This window comes from Phyllostomus discolor, chromosome 10 (genome assembly GCF_004126475.2).
Source record: "Phyllostomus discolor isolate MPI-MPIP mPhyDis1 chromosome 10, mPhyDis1.pri.v3, whole genome shotgun sequence".
Taxonomy (NCBI): domain Eukaryota; kingdom Metazoa; phylum Chordata; class Mammalia; order Chiroptera; family Phyllostomidae; genus Phyllostomus; species Phyllostomus discolor.
This window is the reverse complement of record NC_040912.2, coordinates 79,756,586-79,780,491: the sequence shown is the minus strand read 5'-3', so window position 1 is coordinate 79,780,491 and position 23,906 is coordinate 79,756,586. Positions and strand designations below refer to the sequence as shown.

At 47.6% G+C, this 23,906-nt stretch overlaps 1 protein-coding gene across 1 annotated transcript in view; it reads right to left on the bottom strand.

Annotated features, from left to right (window-relative positions):
* Window positions 1–22,475, bottom strand: part of LRGUK (leucine rich repeats and guanylate kinase domain containing) — a 74,463-nt gene extending 51,988 nt beyond the window's left edge. Inside the window, 5 exon segments of the mRNA XM_036010920.1 lie at window positions 2,332–2,413; window positions 5,888–5,988; window positions 10,997–11,078; window positions 14,115–14,222; window positions 21,551–22,475. Of these exon segments, the coding sequence (XP_035866813.1) occupies window positions 2,332–2,413; window positions 5,888–5,988; window positions 10,997–11,078; window positions 14,115–14,222; window positions 21,551–21,862 (685 nt within the window). The 5' untranslated portion in view covers window positions 21,863–22,475.
* Window positions 22,476–23,906: the final 1,431 nt, after the last annotated feature.

The window sequence follows — 23,906 nt, the reverse complement described above, 5'->3', positions numbered from 1 at the left end:
CATTCTGGTGTATTAATAGGATCTACTATAATCACATGATCAGCATTACCAGCTTTAACAACTGATTTGCTTTTAAATAACTGTTCTCTGTTGTTTATTTACTTTGATAGTTACTTTTATTTAACTTCCTTTTAAAGAAAAGCGCACCTTTCCTCCCTGAAGTAGAAAAGTCATATATGCCCATAAGGAAAGCTTGAACAAACACAAAAAGTACAGAAAACGTAACAGTCAACTGTCTGAGGCTGTTGGAGTAGGAAAGTGTGCCTTGCGAGGTGTAGCAGAGAGAACCGACTAGTTTCGAGTGGAGGATCTCAAAGCGCGGTCCTGAGACCAGCAGTGTCGGCGTCACCTGGGCCCCATTAGAAACGTACAACCTCGGGCGTCACCCCAGACCTACTCGGTGGGGGTGGTGACAGGTGTTTCGACAAACCCTCCCGGGAATTCTGATGCAGCTGACCAGTGACGCTTGGTAAATGCTTGTTTTCAAAGAAATGAATTTCTCATTTTCAGGCTTTTAGATGTGTTCGCTGGCATAGGAATGCCACTGGCCCATATATGGCCTGCTTTTTATTTACGTTTAAAAATATAATGAACACTCTCCGAAGCCACCATCACCACTGTCACTCCACCCCCAGCCCAGGAAGTGGAACGACGGCAGTAACCTGTGTCCCTGTCCTGGGTCTTCCTGGTGCCCCTTCTCGGAGACAGCCACTACACTGCTTGTCTGCTTCCTCTCCCCTCTCCCACTGGTTTGACACCCAAGTTATGTTTAGCCTGTTACGATCTCTCCTCACTGCCGCACGGGAGTATATCTCATCCTTTTCACTACGGTGGAACATGCTGTTGTGTACGTACACCACAATTTATGCTTTCTCATATCCGCAGGCATCGGGCCTGTTTCAGTTTTCTGCTACGACAAGTGAAGCTGCCATTAGTATTTCTTACACACGCCTCCAGGTGCACACGTGCTAACCCCTCCAAATGCAGGAATGAAAACTCTAGGTCACAGGGAACTTGGATGCTCAACTTCACAAGACGGTGGAAAGTTGTTTTCACAACTGGTTGGACCAGAGACAGACTCACAGAGAGCAGGATGGCAGCTTCTGGGGGGTGCCAGGAAGTTGGGGGTGCAGGGATGGAGCAAAAAGGAAAAAGGACTCCTGGACAAGAACAGCAATGTGGTGATTACGGCGTGGAGAGGAGTATAAGGGGGTTAAATGGTAACAGAAAAATACAACAAAATTTTTAAAAATATATATATAAGAAAATAAATTATCTTGGCAAAAAAAAAGTGGTTGAACCAATTTCATACTCATAAGCAACATAAGGAGACCCTTTTAATCTACAATGTTCCCCCACCCGTGGCGTTTTCAGACTTCTTAAATTTTGTCCACTAATCATTCATTTTCACACCGAAGTTCTAAAGGGCGTGGCGCTATCCGAAGCTTTCCAGCAAAAGTGCAGAACGATTTTTTCCTACCAAACGTAGCTCCCATCCTCCCCGCATCCCTCATTTCATGCGTAATGCGCATGCGCTGATGCAACAGCCCAAGAAGGGCACTGACGCTGGAGCCAGTCCCTTCATTCTCCCCTCCGCCCTGAACACCCTCGGGGGTGGGGCAGAGAGAACCTCCCTGAGAGCGAGAGGGCGCCGGCCTCCACCGCCCAGAGGACGGCGGTCTCTGGTGTACAGCAGAGACTGGAGCTCATTAAACGCACAAATCCCCCAGTGAACCCCTTCGGCCCCAGAAGCTGGAGCGCGCCCACTTGAGAGTGGGGGCTGCTTGCGTGGGAGCCTGCCTCTCTCTGGCAGCGGATCTGTTCCTGGGCTTGGCAGCAAATCAAAAGTTGTTTTTATATTTTTAAACGAAAGCGTATTTTAAATATAATGGAGAAGCTTGCTATTTAAAGGGAATCTAATATGAATGCTTTTGTAAAATAAATAATTGCTGATTTTCATAACGGCCATATCTGGATTTTCAGACACTGAATTTATACAAGGTACATGTTTGAGTAAATTTGAAAAGGAGTCAGTTCAAACAGAACTTATTTGGTTCTAGAATTAAAAATAAGCCTACATTTATTAGAATGACTGTCTCGCTTAGCTTTTCAGGAATAAAAAGCTCTTGATAAGCTTTTACAAAGTCTTAGTCCTTTGTAAATAAAACATCTTTCTTCATTTTTGTGATGATTAATTCTTAATTATTTTAATGAGTCACACATCTCTAGTAAATTGCTGATGTGGTAGTAAGTATTCCATGCCATCTGGTATACACACACTTACTAATGGGCCTATTAACCAAATTTCCCTCTTTACTTAGCAAAGGATACTGTCCAAAATTAGTGTCGTGAGAGCCTCGTATGCCGACAAATTGCCCATTGCAGAAATTTGGTTGCTGGAAAAATCGGCCTTCTGTGAGGAAAAAGAAGCAGTGTGTCATACTTTATTTTTCAGTCATCTTAACCACAGTAATTAAATGCATATCAAGATGTGTTTCTGGGTGTAGAGTTAGAATTCTTTAGGGAAAACACACGAAAGCTAAAATAGTCACGTCGGCTTCATCATTGTCTACCAGGGGCCATAGAGGTCATGCCTAACTTCTAACCTTAACCTCTAACCTTAACCTCTAACCTCTAACCTTAATCTCTCCCTGCGACCAGAGCAGATGCCCCAACCCCAGGGCTCAGCCCCTCCAGCTCCTCTGTGCCAGCGTCAGCGTTTGCTATAAACTTGACTCTTCTTCCTTCAGGACTTAACCTCTGTTTCCCCCTTACCCCCTGTCTTCCAGGCTCTCTAATGCCAGCAAACTGTGTTCACTTAGCTTACACGCAGATCAGATCGAGTTTCTCTGCCTTTTCTATTTTTATCACAGTACATTCTCCACCTCACCCTCCTAATGCCAGAAAAATCTTCCTAATTCACCCCTCAGGCCATAGCTCTTCAACTTAACACCCTTCCTCAAAATGGACTATTTCAGGAAAGCGTTTTCCGCAACGTCAGTTGCGCCCACTCAAAAATATGAGATTAGAGAAATACGACATTAAATAACTTTAATTATTCACCTGCTGGTAAAACATACACGAAAGTGATTTTTTTAAAAAAGGAAAAAAAAAATTCTAACTTTTTGGAAACACTGCATTGATTAATTTGCATTTTCTGGAAAACTATGAAGCAGTTATATAAACCACCATTCTTATCTTCTTATACCCTTTAAAACAGTGATTCCACCCTCAAAAATGTACTACAATTATTCTGGCAATGCAGTAAATACTAAATACTTAGAACCTGAAATACTGAGTTCTTAAAAAAAAAAAGAAAGAAAAAAAAACCCATCGGCACCAGCCCAAGCAGCAGGATGCAAGTCTGGTTAAATTGATTTTAACACAGTACTGGGGCTAGATCCACAGTCCGCCCAGCCCGTGCAGGGGAACCACGGGAAGACCAGAAATGCGCCGACCAGACAGCGTTCAGTAAACCAATCAGAACACGAAACCTCACGCATACACAAACTGCAACTATGCAAAATCCTATCACGCTGAACCAAGACGTCAGTCTGGCATGATGTTGGTGGAACTTCCTGCTCCCTTTTCCTTCTATATAATAGTGACAGACTAGGAGTTTATAATCATCTGAGCTACTGAAAACTGGCACTTTTTCAGCAGCACCTTGCGTGTCTTGTGCTGTGGCACGTGTCTCCCTGCTGCATCTATCCGCCCACGCCCGTGAGGGCCGATGTGCTGGGAGACCTGCAAAGGGTAGGGATGGCTCTGACCCCGGGGGGAGTCCCACCAACTCCCAGAGCTTGTGGGAAGTACCCACCAAGTCACCCACTGAGCAAAACATTCTAGGAAACAGAGGTGACATGCAAGTCCCTGCTCGTTAGGAAATGTGTCCTCTCTTGGGCTGGTGGTACAGGCTCACAGATAACAAGAGAAAGGGGAGCAGAGCCCCCCAAGAGGGTGGGACACTGGATGCAAGCCTGCTTTACTGGGCCGCTCTGGGTTTTGGGTCGCTGGTATCAAGTTCAATGCCAGCCCTGCTGCCTCCCAGTAAAGGTTGTTAGATGACTAACCTTTCTGTACTTCAGTGTCCTCGTCTGCAAAACAGGACCCTTCCAGCCACCTTGCATCTTTATTGGGGGATTAAATAAGATGACGCACCAAGAACACCAGAGCCTCCGTCATTCCCCTGCCAGCTGCCCACGGAGCTCCGAGAGCTTCTCACCGGGGGTCTGGTGCTGCTCTCAAGTTCCGGGGACATTTGCTCCCATTCTCCAGGGACGCTAAGGACGGGGCATCTGCCACAATGATGGGTGCCTGTCATTATACGTCTGTCCAAACCCCCTGCATGGACGCACCAAGAGGGAACCCTAACATAAACTGTTGACCTGGGGACACAATGATGTGTCAATTAGGTTCATCCACTGTAACAAAAGGAGCACCCCAGTGGGGGCAGGACGAATGTGGGAAATCTTTGTACCCTCCTCTCAATTTTGCTGTGAACTTAAAATGTCTCTAAACAAACAAAGCTGGGGTTATCTGATGTTTTGGTACATTTGTGGAGTGTTTGAGAGAGAGTGAGGTGAAGGTGTGGGTAAGGGTGTGAAGGGAAGAAGCTCCACAGAAGTTCTTCCAGGGCAGAGGTCACACTGTTGAGTGACCGATTTCCCAGGGGACTAGGGCAGAGCGGGAAGGCCAAGGAGGGGGAATGGAGCGGCTCTGCCAATACAACTCCCAGTAACCCGATACCACGGACCCACGCTGCACACAAACAGGCTCCCCGGCAGCTTAGAATGCCACCCGGGCAATCGCGGCGATTTCAAAGGGGGGAAAACCCACTGCTGATACAAGTGGAGTCATGTGAACAAAGAAAGGAAAACCAGAGGGCTGTCTCACTGGTAGGACAGATGTCAGATTCTACATTTGTGCAAACACCGGCAGAGTACTTTGGATCTAAGCTAATTTGGTTTGTAAATAAAACAAAACCAGTAGCTAATAAAAGGCAATAGCTCCTAAACTATTCCTAAAAAACACTTTTAAATTAAATATTTGAGTCCAGTAGAGGCACACGAATCCCACGCTCGGTGGCACTGGTTCCCAAATTCGTCAGCACATTTGAGACCCCAAAGTACGGCCATCTCTGGCCGCAGGGTCCAGGCATGGGTGGTGTGAAAACTCCCTGGGTGACTGCGGTGTGCGGGAAAAGTCTGGAAACCGCTACCCCACGCCCTCTCTGCTTACGTGCGGTCTACGGCCCGGCAGCAGCAGTATCACCTGGAAGGCTGTTAAAAATTGCCCTCCCGGGCCCCACCCCAGACGCCCGGGTCAGGATCTCATTTCCAATAGAGCCCCAGGCTATCCGCATGCGTGCTGCACGTGTGGCGCAGCAGCCCACAGCAGAGCACGCCGCTCCGCCCACCGCGGCTCCCGGCTCCCAGCTCCCGGAGAGTTTTAACTCTGCCCCACAAAGGCACAGGCAACTGCGCAGGCCTGAAATCACTGCATCCCAGGAAAACTAAAGCCTGGATCCACAAGGAGGCAAAATCTGAGCCCCAGGGGGAAACTGTTACGGATGTTCCACGTATAAAATTATTCTGCTATGGTAAAAACATGCAAATAATGCCTGGCATTTGAATAAAGGAGAGAGAACAGAAGGAAGCTAGTCCTTTGGTTTGAACACTAGGTTTAGCAAAGCTACCTAAAAGGATTACCCATGGACAGACATTTTCCAAAATAAATGATGTGTAAGTCCTCCTCCCTTTTATCGTGTTCCAGATACACTATTTTACCCCTAGCTCTCTGAATTTCCCATTTTCATGCCATTTTGCTTATGAACATACTTTGCAGACTAGTTAACATACGTAATTGGTATACTGATGAAGTCTACCTTGAGGTTTTTGGGTGGCGTGAAATTGAAGAACGCAGTCAGTTTATTTTGAGAAGCATTAAGTTCTAGGAGATAAGGCATACAACTCACACAAGACAAATCTGGGGAGAAAAATAAATACACAATCAGGTAAGCCAACAAAATTAGACTAAGTCATTAAACACAGCATATGGTACATGAGAACACTTTTAAATTATGCTACATGCAAGCACACCTAATGTATTCCAGGTGAGTGAAATGGGTGGGGTGTGTGGAACACGCACGCACGTGTGCAGCAAACTCTCCGTTAGCCAGAAATTGAACCTTCGTCCCCCGGCCTCCCCACCTCCTCCACCCTTTTTTCAGATCAGCCACATAACAAATAACTGGCCTCCTCGCTGCCCCAGCTTGCTCCTAACAGCTCAGTGCTTCAAAACTTGCCAGCCCTGAAGGAAAGGACAAGAATCTAGGGCCATAGATAATCCTCTTGAAGATTAGCCCCTATGCCAGAAGGAGAAGAGGAAGAGCAAGAAATTGAAAACTTATTTGAAAAAATAATAAAGGAAAACTTCCCTGATCTGGCAAAGGAACTGGACATGCAAGTCTGGGAAGCTCAGAGGGTCCTAAAGAAGTTGGATCCCAGGAGAAACACACCAAGACACATCACATTAAGTTACCCCAGATTAAAGATAAGGAAATAATCTTAAAAGCAGCAGGAGAAAAGGAGAGAGTTATCTGCAAAGGAGTTCTCATAAGACTATCAGCTGATTTCTCAGAAGAAACTTTACAGGCAAGAAGGGGCTGGAAACAAGTATTCAGAGTCATGAAAAGCAAGGGCCTACATCCAAGACTAGTCTATCCAGCAAAGCTATCATTTAGAATGGAAGGACAGATAAAGTGTTTCCCAGATAAGGTCAAGTTAAAGGAGTTCATCATCACCAAGCCATTATTATATGAAATGTTAAAGGGACTTATCTAAGAAAAAGAAGATTAAAACTACGAACAGTAAAATGACAACAAACTCACAACTACCAACAACTGAACCTAAACTCCCCCCCAAAAAAACCAACCAATAACAAACTAAGCAAACTAGAACAGAAAGAGAATCACAGAAATGGAGATCACATGGAGGATTATCAGTGGGGAGGGGGTGGGGGAAGAAGGGGGGGAAAGGTACAGGGAATAAGAAGCATAATTGGTAGGCACAAAATACGCAGGGGGAAGTTAAGAACAGTATAGGAAAAGGAGAAGCCAAAGAACTTATATGTATGACTCATGGACATGAACTAAGGTGGGGGAGGGGTGGGTAATGCTGGAGGGAGAGAGGGGAGAAAAAAATGGGACAAATGGAATAGCATAGTCAACAAAATATATGTAAAAAAAGAGAAAATTAGCCCCTAAATAACTGAACTAGGTCTTTTCAGAAAGACTGAAAGTGCCACAATTAGAGAACTTTCTTGGCTATAGATTAAATTTTGTTTTAGTTGGACTTAATCCTAAATCTCATTAATTCTTTGAAGCAATTTAAATCGATGCAATTATTTTACTTTGACTCTGGAGTGGCTCAAATGTATGTGTGGGTTTCGCCTTTTTCCCAAGGACTATTGTGCTGATATTCTCTCCTAACGACATTACATGTAAAACTCGAAAAATGAAGTACTGTGCCGCCTCTCTCTGCCAGTTTACAGCAGACATGCTTCAGGATGGGGGGGGGGGGCGCAGAGGGGGTTGAAATCTGAAAATAAATGGCTCAGGAGGAAACACATGATGAGGGTTTACTGCACTGTCCCCACTGGCGACTTGTTTCTCCACCTGAAGGCAGTGATAACGTCACCGTCCCTTCCCATTCTAGGTCACAAAACCAGGGGTTACCGTCGCTGAACCAGAAGGTCCCCACCAATTGTAAACCGCACCCTTCTTCAGCCTGTCGTTTTTAAACGCAACTGGCCCAGGAGGGGCAGCCCATGGAAACAGGAAGCCCTTGCTGGGAACTGATGGGCTGCCCGTGAGCGGAAACCTAAGGAGAAACTGTCACTGCGTTACACGTTTTGCCTGTTTGTCCATTCTGAGCTAGCTCTGTGCCTGTCAGTGGTGGGCTCAACACTATTAATTTCCACCAGCCGCGGGGCCCCCTTGGAGCTGACCTTTCCGGGGGCAGGTGAGGGCTGTACCATACAATTCTGTCTTAATGCAGCGGCGGCGGCGGCAGCAGCAGCTACCACTTGGATGGAGATGAAGAGATGACAAACACATTCCAAACTGTGCAGATGGCCAATGCTTTTAGGTGACCGACAGAAAAATTCATGGTCTGGGTTTGCCCGGCTTCTACCTTTCAGGCCCCTGAATTCCCTACTCGGTGTAGTGACCGCCTTGTCCACCAGATGGCAGGAGCACCTCGCGTCTACATCCATGGTTCTCAAAGTGTCGTCCTGGACCAGCAGCATCGGCTTCCCGGCTTCCCGTGGGAACTAACTAGAAAGGCAAATTCTCAACTCCCACCCCAGGTCTGAGGCTTCTCTCTCTGAAACTCCGGGTTGGGGCACTGCCACCTGTGTTTTAACAGCCCCACCCTCACGCCCCAGGTGATTCTGATGCAAAATGAGATTGGTCTACGTCAGCTCATCAGCAACACAAAGAGAAAAATCTGCTGTGCTCCATAGACAGAAGATCTTCAAACACTTGATGAGTTCACAAAACAGGCCCTAAAAGTCTGAAGACTGCTCTGAAGGCGAAAGCTACACTGGAAACTGTGAGCTCCTCGCTCAAGTGGCAAGGGCGTGAAGCCACCTCTGTCCCCTTCCCTAGCACTAGCAGTACTGAAGCGCCCTCCGCTCCGGAATTCCTTATCCAATCTGTGACACCAACCTTGGAGGGGTGGGGGCGGGGAGACCTCCTGCCAGTCGGTCACACTAAAAGCCTTTCTGAGGCTTTAAAATAACCCTGGAGAGCGGGCAGGGAGCTACGGATGAAGCAAGACAGGCCGTGGGCTGGTAACTGTGGAACATGACTCTTCACGACACCAGTCTCTCAACTTGTTCCCAGGCTTGTAATTTTGCGTAATAACATTTTATAAAACCAGGGGGTAAACGTCTTTCAAAACAGTAACACTTTGCCCTGTCAGGTGTGACTCGGCTGGTTGGAGCATCGTCCAGTGGCTGAAAGGTTGCAGCTGGAAGGTTTCGGGTTTGAGCCCCAGTCCAGGTGCATACGGGAGGCCCAGGACCAGTGTCTCTCTCTCACATTGATGTTTCTCTCTCCCTTCCCCTTTCCCTTTCTCTGTCTCTAAAAAGCAGTGAAAACAATGTCCTCAGGTGAGGATAAAAAATAAAAACAGTAAAATTGTAAGAAAAATTATACTAGAATATTTCTTAATCATTGGAATGAAAGTGGATTTTAATCACTGTAGTCATGAGGTAAAAAAGAAAGGAAAAAAAAACTTAAAATGAGCCAGAGAAGACCATATCAGTAAAATTTAATTGTAATAAAAAGGAAAAACTAAGGAAGAGAGTAGAAAGTTTATCTGTAAAGAAAGCAGGGCAGAAAAAAGGATTTGCCTCCTTTCTTAGAAGTCCAAAGAAAAGAAATTGTACACTTTAACTTCAAATAAGATCAGAAAATTAGAAACAAGGATAAAGCTTTCAAGAAAATGTAACTGATTTTATCAAATGTGAACAAGGTGTCACAACAAATAGATTATATAGAACTCCAAATGTCAAAGTTAAGAGTTTAAACAATCAACTAAATGTATAGAGACAGAAAAAATAGAGGAAAAAAATTAATTGTGAATCCCTGTGCTCAAAATAAGGACAGCAGTGCATGGCCGGGATTAAAACGTTGATGCGAATGTGGCAGCGCCCTGGACAGTGCCCCCTCGGCAGCCCCCTGCCCTGCATCTGTCTCTTGCCTCAACAGTGTTTGGAGGGAACAGACCGAGGGACGCCCCCTCTTCCAGGTCAGACCACCCTCTGGCCTCTCTTCCAGGCACCACCTTCGGAACCACCTCAGCCATCCTCGGCCTCCCAGACCAGCCGACACTGTGTTTTGACCTGAACTTCTTATCGCTGAACCGTGTGCTCTATCCAGGTGGAGGCTGCCGCCAGCGCCTGGCCAGCCTGCCTGTACAGGCCGCCCACACCTACCTCTCTCTGCGCTTCTATTTCCATGGGACCATGTGGCTCTGGGGGCGTTGGGGAAGAAGTGCCAGGGTGCTGAGAGTCTCTTAAAGATGCCAAACCAGCACGGTGGCTGCATTCTCTCCCAGAACGTGCTGAAGCCACCTCAAGGTGAGTGGGGTGAAACTCAGGATGCCATGGAAGCCGCTGTGGTCCTGGAGAAGAACTGGGACCTGGCCCTTCCGGACCTGCAGGGCCTGGGCTCTGCCCACACAGAACCTCAGCTCTGAGACTTCCTGCAGAACCACGTCCTGGAGGAGCAGGTGAAGCAAATCAAGAAGATGGGCAACACCTGACTCACCTCCACAGGCTGGCCAGCCCCCAGGCTGGGTAAATGTCTCTTCCAAAGGCTCCCCCTCAAGCACGACTAGGAGCCTTTGCAGCCCCGAGGCCTCCGAGGGGCCCCTCTGCATTCCCCTGGTATCTGGCTCCTGCCCGAGCCTCTCCCTGAAAGCCCCCTGAAAGCCCTAGGCATCCTTTGAGCCGCCCTGGAGCCCTCTCCCATGCACTGAGCCACATGGAAACTAACGCTTTCTGCGGCAAAATAAAATCCAACAAACGCTGATGCCAATGCAAAATGAATGAAACATCCATTGAAGGAAAAAAACAAAAATGAATTCACCTACGCTGAATAACCTCAAAGAGGGAAGGAAAAGGGAATCACCAAATACTCAGGAAGCAGGAAAGAAGCGAGGGCCCCTCTCCTAAAAGGGAAGAGCGAGCGTCCCACCTGGTATGCTCCACCATCGTGCGGCACTGCACGCTTGCCCATTCCACTCTGTCGCCGTCATCAGCCATCAGAGCCTTTTTTACACGGAAAGCGTTGATGCAACATGTTAACTGAGCCACAGCAGCATTTGTATCAAGTTCTGTAGCATTCAACTACGTTACACACAGCAAAGCTTAAAATGTTAAATGATCCTGTGACCCATCAATGACTAGAGTGACGATTACACACCTGCAATTTTATTCACCGAGAGGTCCAGCTTCTGCAGGTGCACGTACCCGCAGAGGATGCTGACGTCGACCAGGTCCTGACCCTGTGGAAGTAAAAGGGGAAAGACTTGAACGCTGCTGTCGCAGGTTTGCATGCAGCCTCCTTGCAGCATCTAGAAATAACACCAGACCAAGTGTTGGAGAGGCTGTGGAGAAAGGGGGTCCCTAGTGCACTGTTGGTGGGACTGCAGACTGGTACAACCACTATGGAAAGCAGTTTGGAACTTCCTCAGAAAACTAAAAATGGATCTGCCTTTTGACCCGGCAATTCCATTGCTGGGACTCTATCCTAAGAATACTAAAACACCAATTCAAAAGAACCTATGCATCCCAATGTTCATAGCAGCACAATTAACAATAGCCAAGTGCTGGAAGCAACCTAGATGCCCATCAGTAAATGAATGGATCAAAAAACTATGGTACATTTACACAATGGAATTCTATGCAGCAGAAAGAAAGAAGGAGCTCCTACCCTTTGCAACAGCATGGATGGAGCTGGAAAGCATTATGCTAAGTGAAACAAGCCAGGCAGTGAAAGACAAATACCACATGATATCACCTTTAACAGGAATCTAAACAACAAAATAAAACAAAAAGCTAGCAAAATATAACCAAAGACACTGAAATAGGGGATAGTCTGACAGTGGCCAGAGGGGAGAGAAGAGGGAATTTCAGGGGGGAATGGGTAGGGTTTACAGGAACAAATTTGGAGGACACATGGACAAAAACTAGGGGTGAGGGGTAGTGGGGGGGAAGGGGGAGGGTTGGGTGGGTGGGCTGGAATGGGAGTAGGGGGGAGAAAACTGTACTTGAACAATGATTAAAATAAAAAAATAAAAAAAAAAAAAAGAAATGACACCAGACCAAAGAAATCCAGAACGGCCTTCATGAAATGGAGTAGGAGCAAGGGGGCAAAACTGGAAGCCTATTCCTACTAGGACCTCAGAAGAGACTACACCCCATTAAAAAATGCATTCCTCTGAAGAAAATAATAGCTTGGGAAATTAGTGTTGTTAGCGAGAACAAATACAACATGGAAAGGCAAATTAAAGCAGTGTCATGAAGCCCTTTAGAGTAGAGGCTTTTTGTTTTTGTTTTTAATTAAAAACATGCAATAGCAATAAAGCCAAAGCCTTTATTTGGTTGAAGAAAAAGCGAAATCTCAGAATGTAAATAAAATGTTAAAGGGAGTTCACACCTTGTCAGGGGAATCATTAACACCACCCACATTTCCACAGGGATCATTTTCAAATCTCTCCCACAATAATCTTATCTGATCAAACAACCTGAGAGATGCCCCCCCACCCCACCCCACAGACGACTCCCAGTTTAGGGACCAGGATTATGAGGTGCAGAGAGAGCTGTGTAAATAGTCTAGCATCACAGAGCAGGTTAGTGATAGAGAAGCAGATCCAAGTCTCCTGATTTTTCTCCGAACATTCTGTTCATGGCGTATTGCTTCTAGTGAATTTCCACAGGGGCTGGAGGGGCACCCGGTCCCTAGGTGCAGAGACGCGTATCAGTGCTTTATGTTGCGATGTCAAAGGCAGGAAAGGCCGACCACTGAAGTGTCATTAGAGGCAAGTTCTCAAATGTAATAATAACAGCGTTGAAAAAAGGCCGCTAGAACCGTAGTAAATAAATACTTACTGGAAACCTACTACGTACAAGGCATTGTGCTTGGCATGACGAGGAATACAGCAGTGAAATAGAGCCCTATTGCACCCTTGAGAAAATTATGATTCCAGTAGGAGAGAAGCTACACACACAAGCAATAAAAGAAAGTAAAAAATAACACGTAACGTAACGAAGACGGGAGGGGGTGGGGGAGCCACGAAACCAGGCAATCCCACGGAAGTGTATTCAATAAGACGGGTTATGAAAGCAAAGTAATTCAACGTGTAATATCTCAAATGTAAGGAGGTCAGTGGCAAAGTAAGTTAAGCTTCAGTCCATGTAGCTGAAATAAGATTTAAAGAATTGCTTTTTTTGGTAGATCAACTTAAGGCATAGCACTGCATACACAAGTAGAATATTGATCGAAAGCCTCTTGTGTGGGGTGTATTGGCTGCTGGAGTTACCTCCCATTCCAACGCCTAGCATGGTGCCGTTCATGGGGTGCCCCCCCGTATGTCATTGCCTGACTGGCTGAGTCATCCATAAAACCTTATAGAGTGAAAACAGTAAAAGATTAGAGCCTTAATGTGCTGATCTCAAAGGACAGGCCATGAAACCAGTGCGGGTGAAAAAAAAAGCTTAACATTTCTTGGATAGTTTGCTAGTTCAAATGCAAGACAGAACAGCCCGACGATGAATTTTATACGCTTGAGCCACATTGGTGTTACAGCAGAAATTTCGGTGTGGTTTTCTTGCCTATCTGCATTTACTCTGTACATCTCCAAGGAGTGCTTGCTGCCGTGCAACACGAGAAAGCAGAAAGAGCTATTCCGCTAGGGCTGTAGAGAAGCAAAATGGGAAAGACACCGAAGGAGAGTGAGGATTCTGCTTTTATGATAAAGTTGGAGCCAAGATGCTGGGCTACACCGTGACTCGTATTGAATTCCTGCAAATTGACGAATAACAATACATTTTCTCATCAATAATTGGCATCTTTAGGAAAGCGAGAGATAGCTCAAAGCTACTTATTTCTTGACTGACTTTGGGGCAGGTGGGGGTGGAGGGAAGTCAATACCAAAACCCTTTGTTCCCGTGGATTCAGATACAAATTTTAGTCCTGGTACTGATCAGAGAGAAAATTCGTAAGGAGTTTTTCATTAATTTTACAGAATCAAATTCAACCTTCTGGAAAGAAGGCATTGATTGCTATAAAATAGACTACTTAAGATGAAAGAAGTAGGCTGTGAAGGGAATGAAAACAAAAGAATTCGAGGCGCTGCTTATTGGACTAGCCGGGGCTCTTTGATGTCTACATTTCCAGAAATAACTCTTATCGCCAGTCTCCACCGGATGCAGGGCTCTGAGACTGGGGGCCCACAAAAGTGATGTGTGCCAGAAAAGGGGGGACATGGTCCGGCCAGTGTCAAGGTGCAGCCAGACAGCGGCGATCTCGTCGTACTCACCGACAAAGTCAGGTCGAGGTAGACCTGCTCGGTCCCGGAACCAGAGCGCCCCAACCGAGACAGCGCCTCGGCCACCACGTCCTCTCTCAGGACCCCGTCAAACTCCTCCTGCAAAAGAAACCAGGAGAGGCCGACAGAGGGGACTTCCGTTACAAAAGGAGCGAGGCATCTGGGCAGATCCAGCCCTTACTTAGGACATGGCACATCCAGGAGCTGAGCCCTCCAAAACGAACACATGCGGATGACGTACGACGGAGTCAGTAACTATCGGGTCAATGTCTTTCTCGCCACTAATGTGCAGGTGGTGACTGGCCGGTGTTCGAGTGCAATGAACAGGGCAGTGGACACCTCGATCTCAGTGGTGGCAAACGGGGTGTGTCTCCTCCCCAGCCCTGCGCTAAGACCTCTCAGTGGATCAGCTCGCCGAGTCCTCCCGACCACCCTTGGGGAGGCATGCTTAGCTCCGTCGTCCAGGTGAAGGAGGCTCACAGAGGTTGATGTGCCCGAAACTACGGAGCTAGTACGTGACAGAGCGAAAACAGGAACCCAAGCCTGCCCGACCCCACGGCAATGCTAACCACTGCGCCGGGCGGCTTGCCCACGCCCTGAAGGCTGGTTACGTCCAATCCAGGCCGTGACTTCTCTGACTCGGGTATTCTTGCAGGAGAAAACGGGTTATCAGTTAGCGTCCTATTGGCTAACGTTGCCAGATTCATACAATTTATGAGAATTATTAAAAGGGTAATAAGCATTTCCATAAACAGGCTGGCCCTCGGTCCGCAGACATGTAGGGACCAGGGGTGGCCCGGAGCGTCCTTTCCTCAGCAATGACAGAAACGAGAGGTAACAGGTGGGTCAGTGCTAGGTTTGTGCCGCCTGCAACTCCATAACGACCAGCACGGGGACACAAACACCAGCTCCAGGACACAAAGCGCAGAAATCGCCTCAGTCACGCCAGTCTAACTGAGCAAGACTAGCATGTGGACTATGACGGCAAAATATCTCTTCCAGGCTTTCTGTATTAATTCAGGAAACAATGGTGCCTTTCAAGCTGCCGGTACTAAGGAGGTAAGAATGACATGTAGGCTCGTGCTGTTGTAAGGGGTGTCTCTCCCCCAAGATGAGCACTAGTGGGACGCAGGGATGGCTCGCAGGGAGAGCGCACAGGCTTCGGGGCCAGGCGGGCGGGTCTGACCCTAGGATCTGCCACTGTGGGCATGTGACTCTGGGCAGACAAAGTTCTTTCTGAGCCTCATAGTCTTCCTCTACAGGGTCCGGCACAAATAACACCCCTTCTTCATTCCAAAGTCTTGTGTTACAAAATCGTAAGCATGCAATTCTGTAATATAACAATATCACATTCAAGCACACCACGTGACATTTTAGGTGAAATGTTCAAATTAAGACTGTAAATTACGCCCTGGCTGGTGTAGCTCAGTGGATTGAGCGCGGGCTGTGAACCAAAGTGTTGCAGGTTCGATTCCCAGTCAGGGTACATGCCTGGGTTGCAGGCCATAAGCCCCAGCAACTGCACATTGATGTTTCTCTCTCTCTCTCCCTCCCTTCCCTCTCTAAAAATAAATAAAATCTTTTTTAAAAAAGACTGTAAATTATTACACTCATAACCCTACCAACTACACTCATGCAGGTTTTACTTCTGCCAGACCCTGTATAAATAAGAAATATTATTACCTTCTCTTAATGTTTTGGGGGGAGTGAAAAAGTTCCCCTGCATAGAACTCTTAACACCATGGCTAGAATACGGCAGGTATTCCCAATAAATGACAGTTGTTTACTAATTAGAATTCCATATCTTAATGTTTCATTCGTCCATACCAGTCAACCCATTCAGCACATGGGGGAGAGGGATTTACTTTTGTAAATAAAGTTCCAATTTCTTATAAAAGGCCTGGGAAAAGATAGAGTCGGGGTGTTACCTTCCATCCAAAACTTCCCACCTGCACACTTCTGAAATTTGCCTGTCCCAGCCCTTCCATTTCCTGGAGGAGAGAAGTCTTGCTCCCCTTCCTTACATCAGGTGGCTGTCTGCTTCTCAAGGTGGCCCTTCATAGAAAGACCGGCCACACTGTCCACGTTCCCCCAGATCCCCAAGGCGGGATGCCCACGCAGCGCCCTCCCTGCTCCTCTGAGGTCCCTGCCATTTGTCAGAGCCACGCCTTTCCCCTCCGGTCTTTGGTCATTTTCAGTCCGTTTATGCCCTGTCTCTACACCGGCTGGCTTCAGAGTCCCCAGGGATGACCATTCACTGTCCCTTCTACTCGGGCACACGCACTTACACACGACTCTGTATTTTCTCAACTTCAGACACCTCAGCATTGGTCTCCACCCAACTTCTGCCACCCACTCCCACGGCCGGGCCCTGGACCAACCTGGCCATCACGCTGAGCTGCCCCACCTGGAATTCTCACACCCCCACCGCCCTCCATCCTCTCCAATCCCACAGGTGCCTGTGCCTATGCCTCACCCTCTCCACGACCTACGGAACTTGGCCTTGGACCACAACAGGATCTCTGGTCTGTTCATCCTCCCCTTCCTCAGAGCCCACCTGTCCCTCCTGACTGCACTCCTTTCCCTGCCGAGCATCCCACAGGCAACTTCACCGTCTCTGCTCTCAAGTCTCTGATTCCTCGTACCCTGACCGCAACTGCCACAGACGTGCACACACCTGAATCAAGTTCACAAGCAAGCACTGTTCGGGGACTGAGTCGTGCTTCCCACACATGTCAGACAGGTACGCACGCAATTTCAGGAGGAGTTTGATAAACATTACAATAGAGCTGGGCAGGGCACTTTGACTGTAAATAGGGCATCGTTTTTGTCAGCTCTATGGAGGTGCAGGCGCATAGCCAAGGCTTCCTTGGGGAGAGAGGGCAATTCAGTCGAGATCCAAAGTTGTGAGTTATTCTGGAAAGGGGAAGAAAGGGCAGAAAAGAGGGCCACGAAGGGTAATGCAGGCAATGGGGGAACATATACAGAATCTCAAAGGCGAAGGCACGCGTGGCCCATTGGGGGAACGTGACAAAGAGTTCAAACTAGCTGACGCATACAGGGGAGGGTGCGATTCAGTGCCTAGTACGAACAGGTGGGTGAATGAATGCACCCCCTCTCCCCCTGAGCGGCTGAGTGGGCCGGGAAAGCCACCCCCCACCCTGACCATGCATTCTGCTGCCGTTCCAAAGTGAGCTGGTAGCTGGACCTCGGGGCTCCGTGTCTCCCATTACTCATCAGTGGCCTTTCAACTCCTCGCCTTGCCCGGTCGGCTCTCCATCGCTCCCCTCAAAGACGTGCCCCCACGCCTCTGCCCTCGCTCTCAGCACACGCTCTTCTCTTCTACTTTGGAGCCAAAGCGGAAAGGGCCGGACACTCACCCCCTGGGCGCTCTGCACCTGCCCCGCCGCTTCTCACCTGGGTCTCAGAGAGAGCCGGCTCCTGCTCCGCACTCAGGGCCCCACTTCCTCCGCTTCTCCCGTCCTCGCTCTCGGACCGCCGGTTTTGCCCTCTGTGGCCTGGGGTTTCAACCAGTCACCCCCCAGCTAACCACGCTGGGAGGCTCCTTGGTCCTGAGAGGGCTCCTCCCTTCAGCCCTGCCTGTTCCTCACCTGTCACTGTCGTCTCCCTCGGCACCCGAGCTCCTCCACAGCTGCTTTTCTTATCCTTGGGTTCCCTTTCTTCGCCTCCAATTCTCTCTTCGACTCCCTACAGCTAGGCTTCTGCCTTCGCCACATCAGGAAACCACAGGGGCCTAGGTCCCCAGCGACCCCCGGGCAGGCAAAGCTGGGAAGCATGTTTTGGGCCTCTTCCCATTTGCCAGGCTGGCAGCAAAGCCATTCCCACGCTCAAGACTCCTTCTTGCCTTGGCGTCCCTCACGTGTGACTCTTCCTTCCTGTGCTTCTCTCACGGGTCCTTTCCAGCTTCCTTCCCCGGGTCCTCCTCGTCGGCCGGCTGCTCCAAGACCTGCGCCCCGGGGTCTAGTGCTGGCCGCTCTCCTCTGCTCTTCCCGGCTGACTGCACAGCCGCCAGTGCTGATGATTCCCAGGTCTTCCGACTCTGAGAACCTCCCCCGATTTCAGTCGTAACCCCTCAAAACACGGCTCTCCCTGCTCCTGTTTCTCACGGTGGTTAGTAGCCCGGATGTCCCCCTCCAGACCACGCCATGGACCCGGCAGCAGCCCAGACCTCTGCTATGCAATTAGTAACTGTCCCACCTCCAATACCTCACTTGGTTCCATCTTTAGCTGCCTTTCCGTTTCCACTTCCACTGCCTTAATCCAGACGCTGCCTCTGCTCCGTGGTATTCCTCAGGTATTCCCACTGGCCTCCCGGCTTCCGATCTAACCCCACTCGGCCGCTGCCAGGGACCCAAGCCCAGAGTCCGCACAACAGCACCGAGCCCTCCACAGCCTGGCCCCCCTGGGTGCCTCCTTTTCTGCTGTCCGTCTGCCCCCCCTGTCCCCCAGGGGCCCAGACAAGGGCCAACTTTCCTTACAGCCTCCAGGGGTGCTGCACCCAGCCGCCATCTGGACACGGCCGTGCGTGTAATATTTCACATACGGAGCAGCTACGATTCACTCACAGGCGTACCTGACCTTGGGAGGGACTACCATGTACGGCCTCAGTCCTGTTCTCACCATGTTCTATCTACCATCACTGTCGCTACGATGCAGGACTGACCACCTATAGTTCCTTGAGAGCCTGCTCTACACCAGGCACCCTACTAAGATCTTCAACACAGCTTCTTATTATATTTGATGTTATTACCTATCTAACGAGTGGGCGTGGTTACCCAAATTAGTTACTGGCAAAGAGTGGTTTTCATGCGTCAGACACATAAAATGGGCCCAGATGCTTCTCTGCCTCAGAGGTCAGAGAGCTTCCTACACAGCAATCAGTTCAGGAACGTTTGTTCACTGCAGGCTAAATTAATGAAATCACTCGATGGGCTGCGGTTAGCAGATGAGAACATGGAAGTTATTATGTATATTAGTAAACAGTATAGCCCTGGCTGGTGTAGCTCAGTGGATTGAGCGAGGGTTGTGAACCAAAGGGTCACTTGTTCGATTCCCAGTCAGGGCACATGCCTGGGTTGTGGGCCAGGTCCCCAGTAGGGGGCGCATGAGAGGCAACCACACACTGATGTTTCTCTCCCTCTCTTTCTCTTTCCCTCTCTCTAAAAATTAATAAAATCTTTAAAAGAGCAGTATAAATAATATACTATACTTAGTATTTTACATATAGAATCTTGTTTAATTTTCACAACTCTCCTAAGAGATAGGTATTATGATGATTCCCATATTGCAGAGGAGACAGAGAGAGGTAAAGGAATGTGCTCAAAATCTCACAGCTAAGGAAAGGCTTTACAAAAACTGAAGGTGGTATTTTGGACGGCTGGTCTGCACTACCTCCCTTAAGTTCATAAGGTCTCCAGAGGTTCAAGGCTAATGGCATCACAGGCACTCAGTGACCCCTATGACCATCATCGCGTTATAAATCTTAACTAGGCGAACACATGGAAAATGAATCACTGAACACAAACGTTCAAATGTTTCCTTTTAAACTTTACAGTTTGTTTGGTATCTTAAAACGTATGAGATACTCTAGAAAGCTAAGTTGGAATGTGAAAACACAAAGTAAATATTAATATTTAGAATGTACGCGGGAGAACTCATAAGCTTTTCCCACATACATCCCATAAGCCAGAAAGGAAAAACTAGTTCAACTGTCCCCCTCTACGGTTTGTTTGTTAATGGCATACTGAAGACAGATTAACAACGACACTAATGAACTCCAGACCGTAAGAGCATGCGTTAATTAGAATAATAAAGTGAACTGGCGATTCCTTTGTGAATTCCTCTGGGGTGGAAGCTGGTGGAAACCATACAAACATCTCAAAACTGTAAAAACACTGCTATGGTTTTGCAACAGTTACTGTTCAGGGTTGCAAAATAAGTCACAGGATGAAAAGAATAGGGAACACTTTCCTTTCGTCCACTTTAAGCAAAGCTAACGTGTAACTAGCCCACGTGAAAGGAGGTAGACGAAGAAGAAAGACGAAATGGAGGTGGAAACAATGGGCCACATGTGGAAGGTGAACAAGAGGACACTGCAGAAGGAGGGAACCCAAGTGGGGTCAAGTGCAAGTGGTTAACGGTAGAATCTGGGTAGCGGAAGATAATGCAAGTTACTGAGAGGAGAATGACAAGGAATAAGCCTGATAAGGAAAAGAGCTAGTGAAAGGGAATGGCCTCACAAAGGGAAACATGCTTGGCTCGAGGGGGGAAAGGCGGCTGGGGAAAGGGGCAGAGGTGCACAGAGAACGTCAGACTATCACAGAATGGGGACACTGGAAACATTCTATTTCTCTGCATCCTATCTACTCCTGAAAAGAATTGCAGGCAATTTATATTCCAAGAAGAAGAAAGGGGAGAGAAGAACCTATCTAAAGAAAAACTAGTGAAATATAGAAAAAAGACTGTTTCTGAGTTTCCTGGCAGCAGGACAAAGAGGAAAAAACCTCCCCGCTTATTGAAAAGAAGCAAACCAATCTGTTTTTGAAAGAAAGCAGATGATGTATTAGAAGGCAAGAGAAGAAAGGGATGTGATGAGAAGTAAGTAAAAAGGGCGGAAGACAGGTGATGGGCTAAGGAGGAAAAAGGATGATGATAGTCAGCGTGAGAAAGCAGCGGGTTTGGGTTGTGGTTAGAAGAGGTGTTGCATTAACGTGGAAGGCAGAGCCACCACCCGGGCAGCGTAGATGGGAATGTTCGGAACATTCTCTACACCCTAAAACACTCCCACAGCGAGGGTGTGTGTGTGTGTGTGTGTGTGTGTGTGTGTGTTGATAATGTACCATATACCCTTGGCAGGTATAATATATTAAACTTTTAAGTCAGTGTTTGAGGAAGCCCTTCTCAAATTACTTGAAAAGAGTAAAATGTTTCCCTGCAGCAAAGAGGGCGAAGGGACTAGAAGTGGGAGAGCACTGAAGTGCTTTGGAATCATGGGGAGAAGGCGCAGGAGATGTCCAAGAACGAGCTGTACCTATTCACAATATGGTCAAGGTATAATTTTGACCAAGTTGAAGCTCTAAGTGCCATACCGATAGGCTGATTTTTTTTTCCCATAATTTGATTGCTCCACAATGGGACTCTGAAGAAACCAAATGTGCTACTGAAAAATAAAGGAGATATCTAGAAATATTTCAACAAGGGGTGAGGAAATGGGGTAACAGAAATGGGAAGAAAAGAGAGGGAGCCTTGAGGTGGTCAGGATGAGGCACCCCTGGAGGCGAAAGCCCAAGGAATGGGCTAAGCCACGCGCTAATGAGGGTGCATCAGGATGCTGCCGCTGAAGTAGCAGGGCCCCGCGGCTGGGGAAAAGAGCCAGGGGGTAAAAGGTCGGGGTGGGGGAAGCAAACCTCCAAATTCATCATCTCGGACTCTGAGGACTCCTCGGATTCCACTTCGTCTTCTACCTCTGGCTCGTCTTCCTTGTCCTCGTATACTGGTATGTCTGTGTCTGACTCCTGACACCGATGAATGAGCTCCTGGAGCAGGTAGGAGGAGGAGTCTCTGTAGGTAATTTTCGGTCTCTGCCCCATGGGAAATGAAGACCATGGCTGTCTTTCTGAGCGCGACAGTATAGACTGGGTTCCACTTCGTGAACTGCTCGAGGTTCTCTGGAGAGAGCTAAACTTCGGCCACTGGGGATCGCTCCCGGAGGTCGCCATCTTGTTTACCCACGTTGCCTAGGAGACTGACAACCAGGGGCGGAGGATCCGCAGAGGATTCTGGGGGTTGTAGTCTTCGCCTCTCCACGAGTCTTCCCTTGCAGTGAACGCCACCATTGGCACACGATTTTCGCTTTGTTTTTGTCCACCTCTTTTATTGCTTGTTTGCTTTTGATTTTTTCTCTTTTTAGTCCATTCAGTCTCTGGCTTTGTTACTTTTGCTTGTCTTTCTTGTTTTCCCGTTTTTCCCTCTGCACCCCTTCTCTTTGTTCACAGGTGTTTTCTTCCTACCTCGAAGCCCCTTGTTGGAGGTTTCTTCATTCCACTGGAAGATCACCATGAGCCCCCATCCTGTTTCATTCACCAGGGGTCTTTTCGCATAGGTGTACTCTGGAAGTGTTAGATGTCTATGCAGAGCGTGGTGTTAGTGAATAAATGAACTAAAAAGCATGGCTCCTGACCTTGTAGTTTAGTTGCAGAAAATAAAGAGAAGCTACCGGACAAAACTGGAAGCTGATTTGCAATTAATTGATATTTTACCCCCAGACATGATAAGCCATGTCCTTGGGGACAGAAGTTGGCAGTGGTTCAAACAATCCAAACGAGAGAGAGAGAGAGAGAGAGAGAGAGAGAGGAGAGAGAGAGAGAGAGAGAGCGAGGGCGCGGGAGAGAGGGAGAGAGAGAGAGAGAGAGGGAGGGATTGTTGAGAAATTGACTGTCAATTTGACACTATATCTGAAAGCTTCTGAAAAGCAATTAACCTCCCATAAATAATTGTATTAGTCAAGTGACTTGCACTGGTAATTATTTTTTTCTTTTGCATAGGTTCTATTTGCAGTTTTATAAAATAATTCTTGCAAGATTATGAAGCATGATTTTATGCTAGTGTGATTTTACGTGGCCCAAATCCCATAGCCTTAGGCTTCACAAAGCAGACACTCGATAGAAAAGCAGAATGAAAATTATAACAACTATTATTGTCATAGTGATGACAATAGAGATCCTTGCAGGGACATCGTCCTCACCCTCCTGGCCCACAGGGCCTTTTCTCCATGCTTCAGTGACAGCAGCTACACATCCAGAATGACCCTGTCAATGGCTCTCGGGAGAGGAGAACAAATCCTGTGGACGCCGTCCATGGACTATTATCTTCCTCAGTGCTTGAGGGACCGTTACAACTGACATAAAGCTCTCCGAATTACCTTTCTTCATTATCTTGCTAGTCATAAATGTAAAGGCCATTACGAAAGTATCTCTTTCTGCTAGATTCATCTGGCAGCTTATTTCTTCTTCCAGTGGGTAGAGACTCTCCACGTTTCACCCCCTAGGACCTGGCTCTAGCTGACAGACTTAGGGAAGGGTGCACAGAATCTGTAAAAATGGAAACCCAGTGTAGTTTTTTTTTTTCAATAACTTAATCAGCATTTCTAGCAAAGCGAGTTTTGCCAGTGCCAGTCTATTAAGGAATGTGTCTTGAAGCAGTCAGTCGGGACCTGTCAAAGGATCCTTTTCAAAGAGTTAAATATACGATTCTCATACAAAAACCAGAACGATACCCTGGCTGGCGTAGCTCAGTGGATTGAGCGCAGGCTGGGAACCAAAGTGTCCCAGGTTCGATTCCCAGCCAGGGTACATGCCTGGGTTGCAGGCCATAACCCCCAGCAACCGCACATTGATGTTTCTCTCTCTCTCTCTCTCTATCTCCCTCCCTTCCCTCTCTAAAAATAAATAAATAAGATCTTTAAAAAAACAAACAAACAAACCAGAATGAAACATATGTGATTGAATTCAACTCATTAATCAGTGAGGACACCAGTGAGACGGTAACAGGGTACCCAAGATCCACAAATAAACACATCCTGAAATAAGTTCATTAAGATATCAAACTGCTTAGTGCCTTTCAGATCACTAAAGTATAGCCTTTGGGGTTACGTATATCCAAGTGTTTTATCTCTTTTCATCTTCACATCTCTCCCTTGTCTATCCCCTTTGACAGATGAGGTCACTGAGGCCCGGAGAAGTTAAATAACTGTCCCAAAGTCAA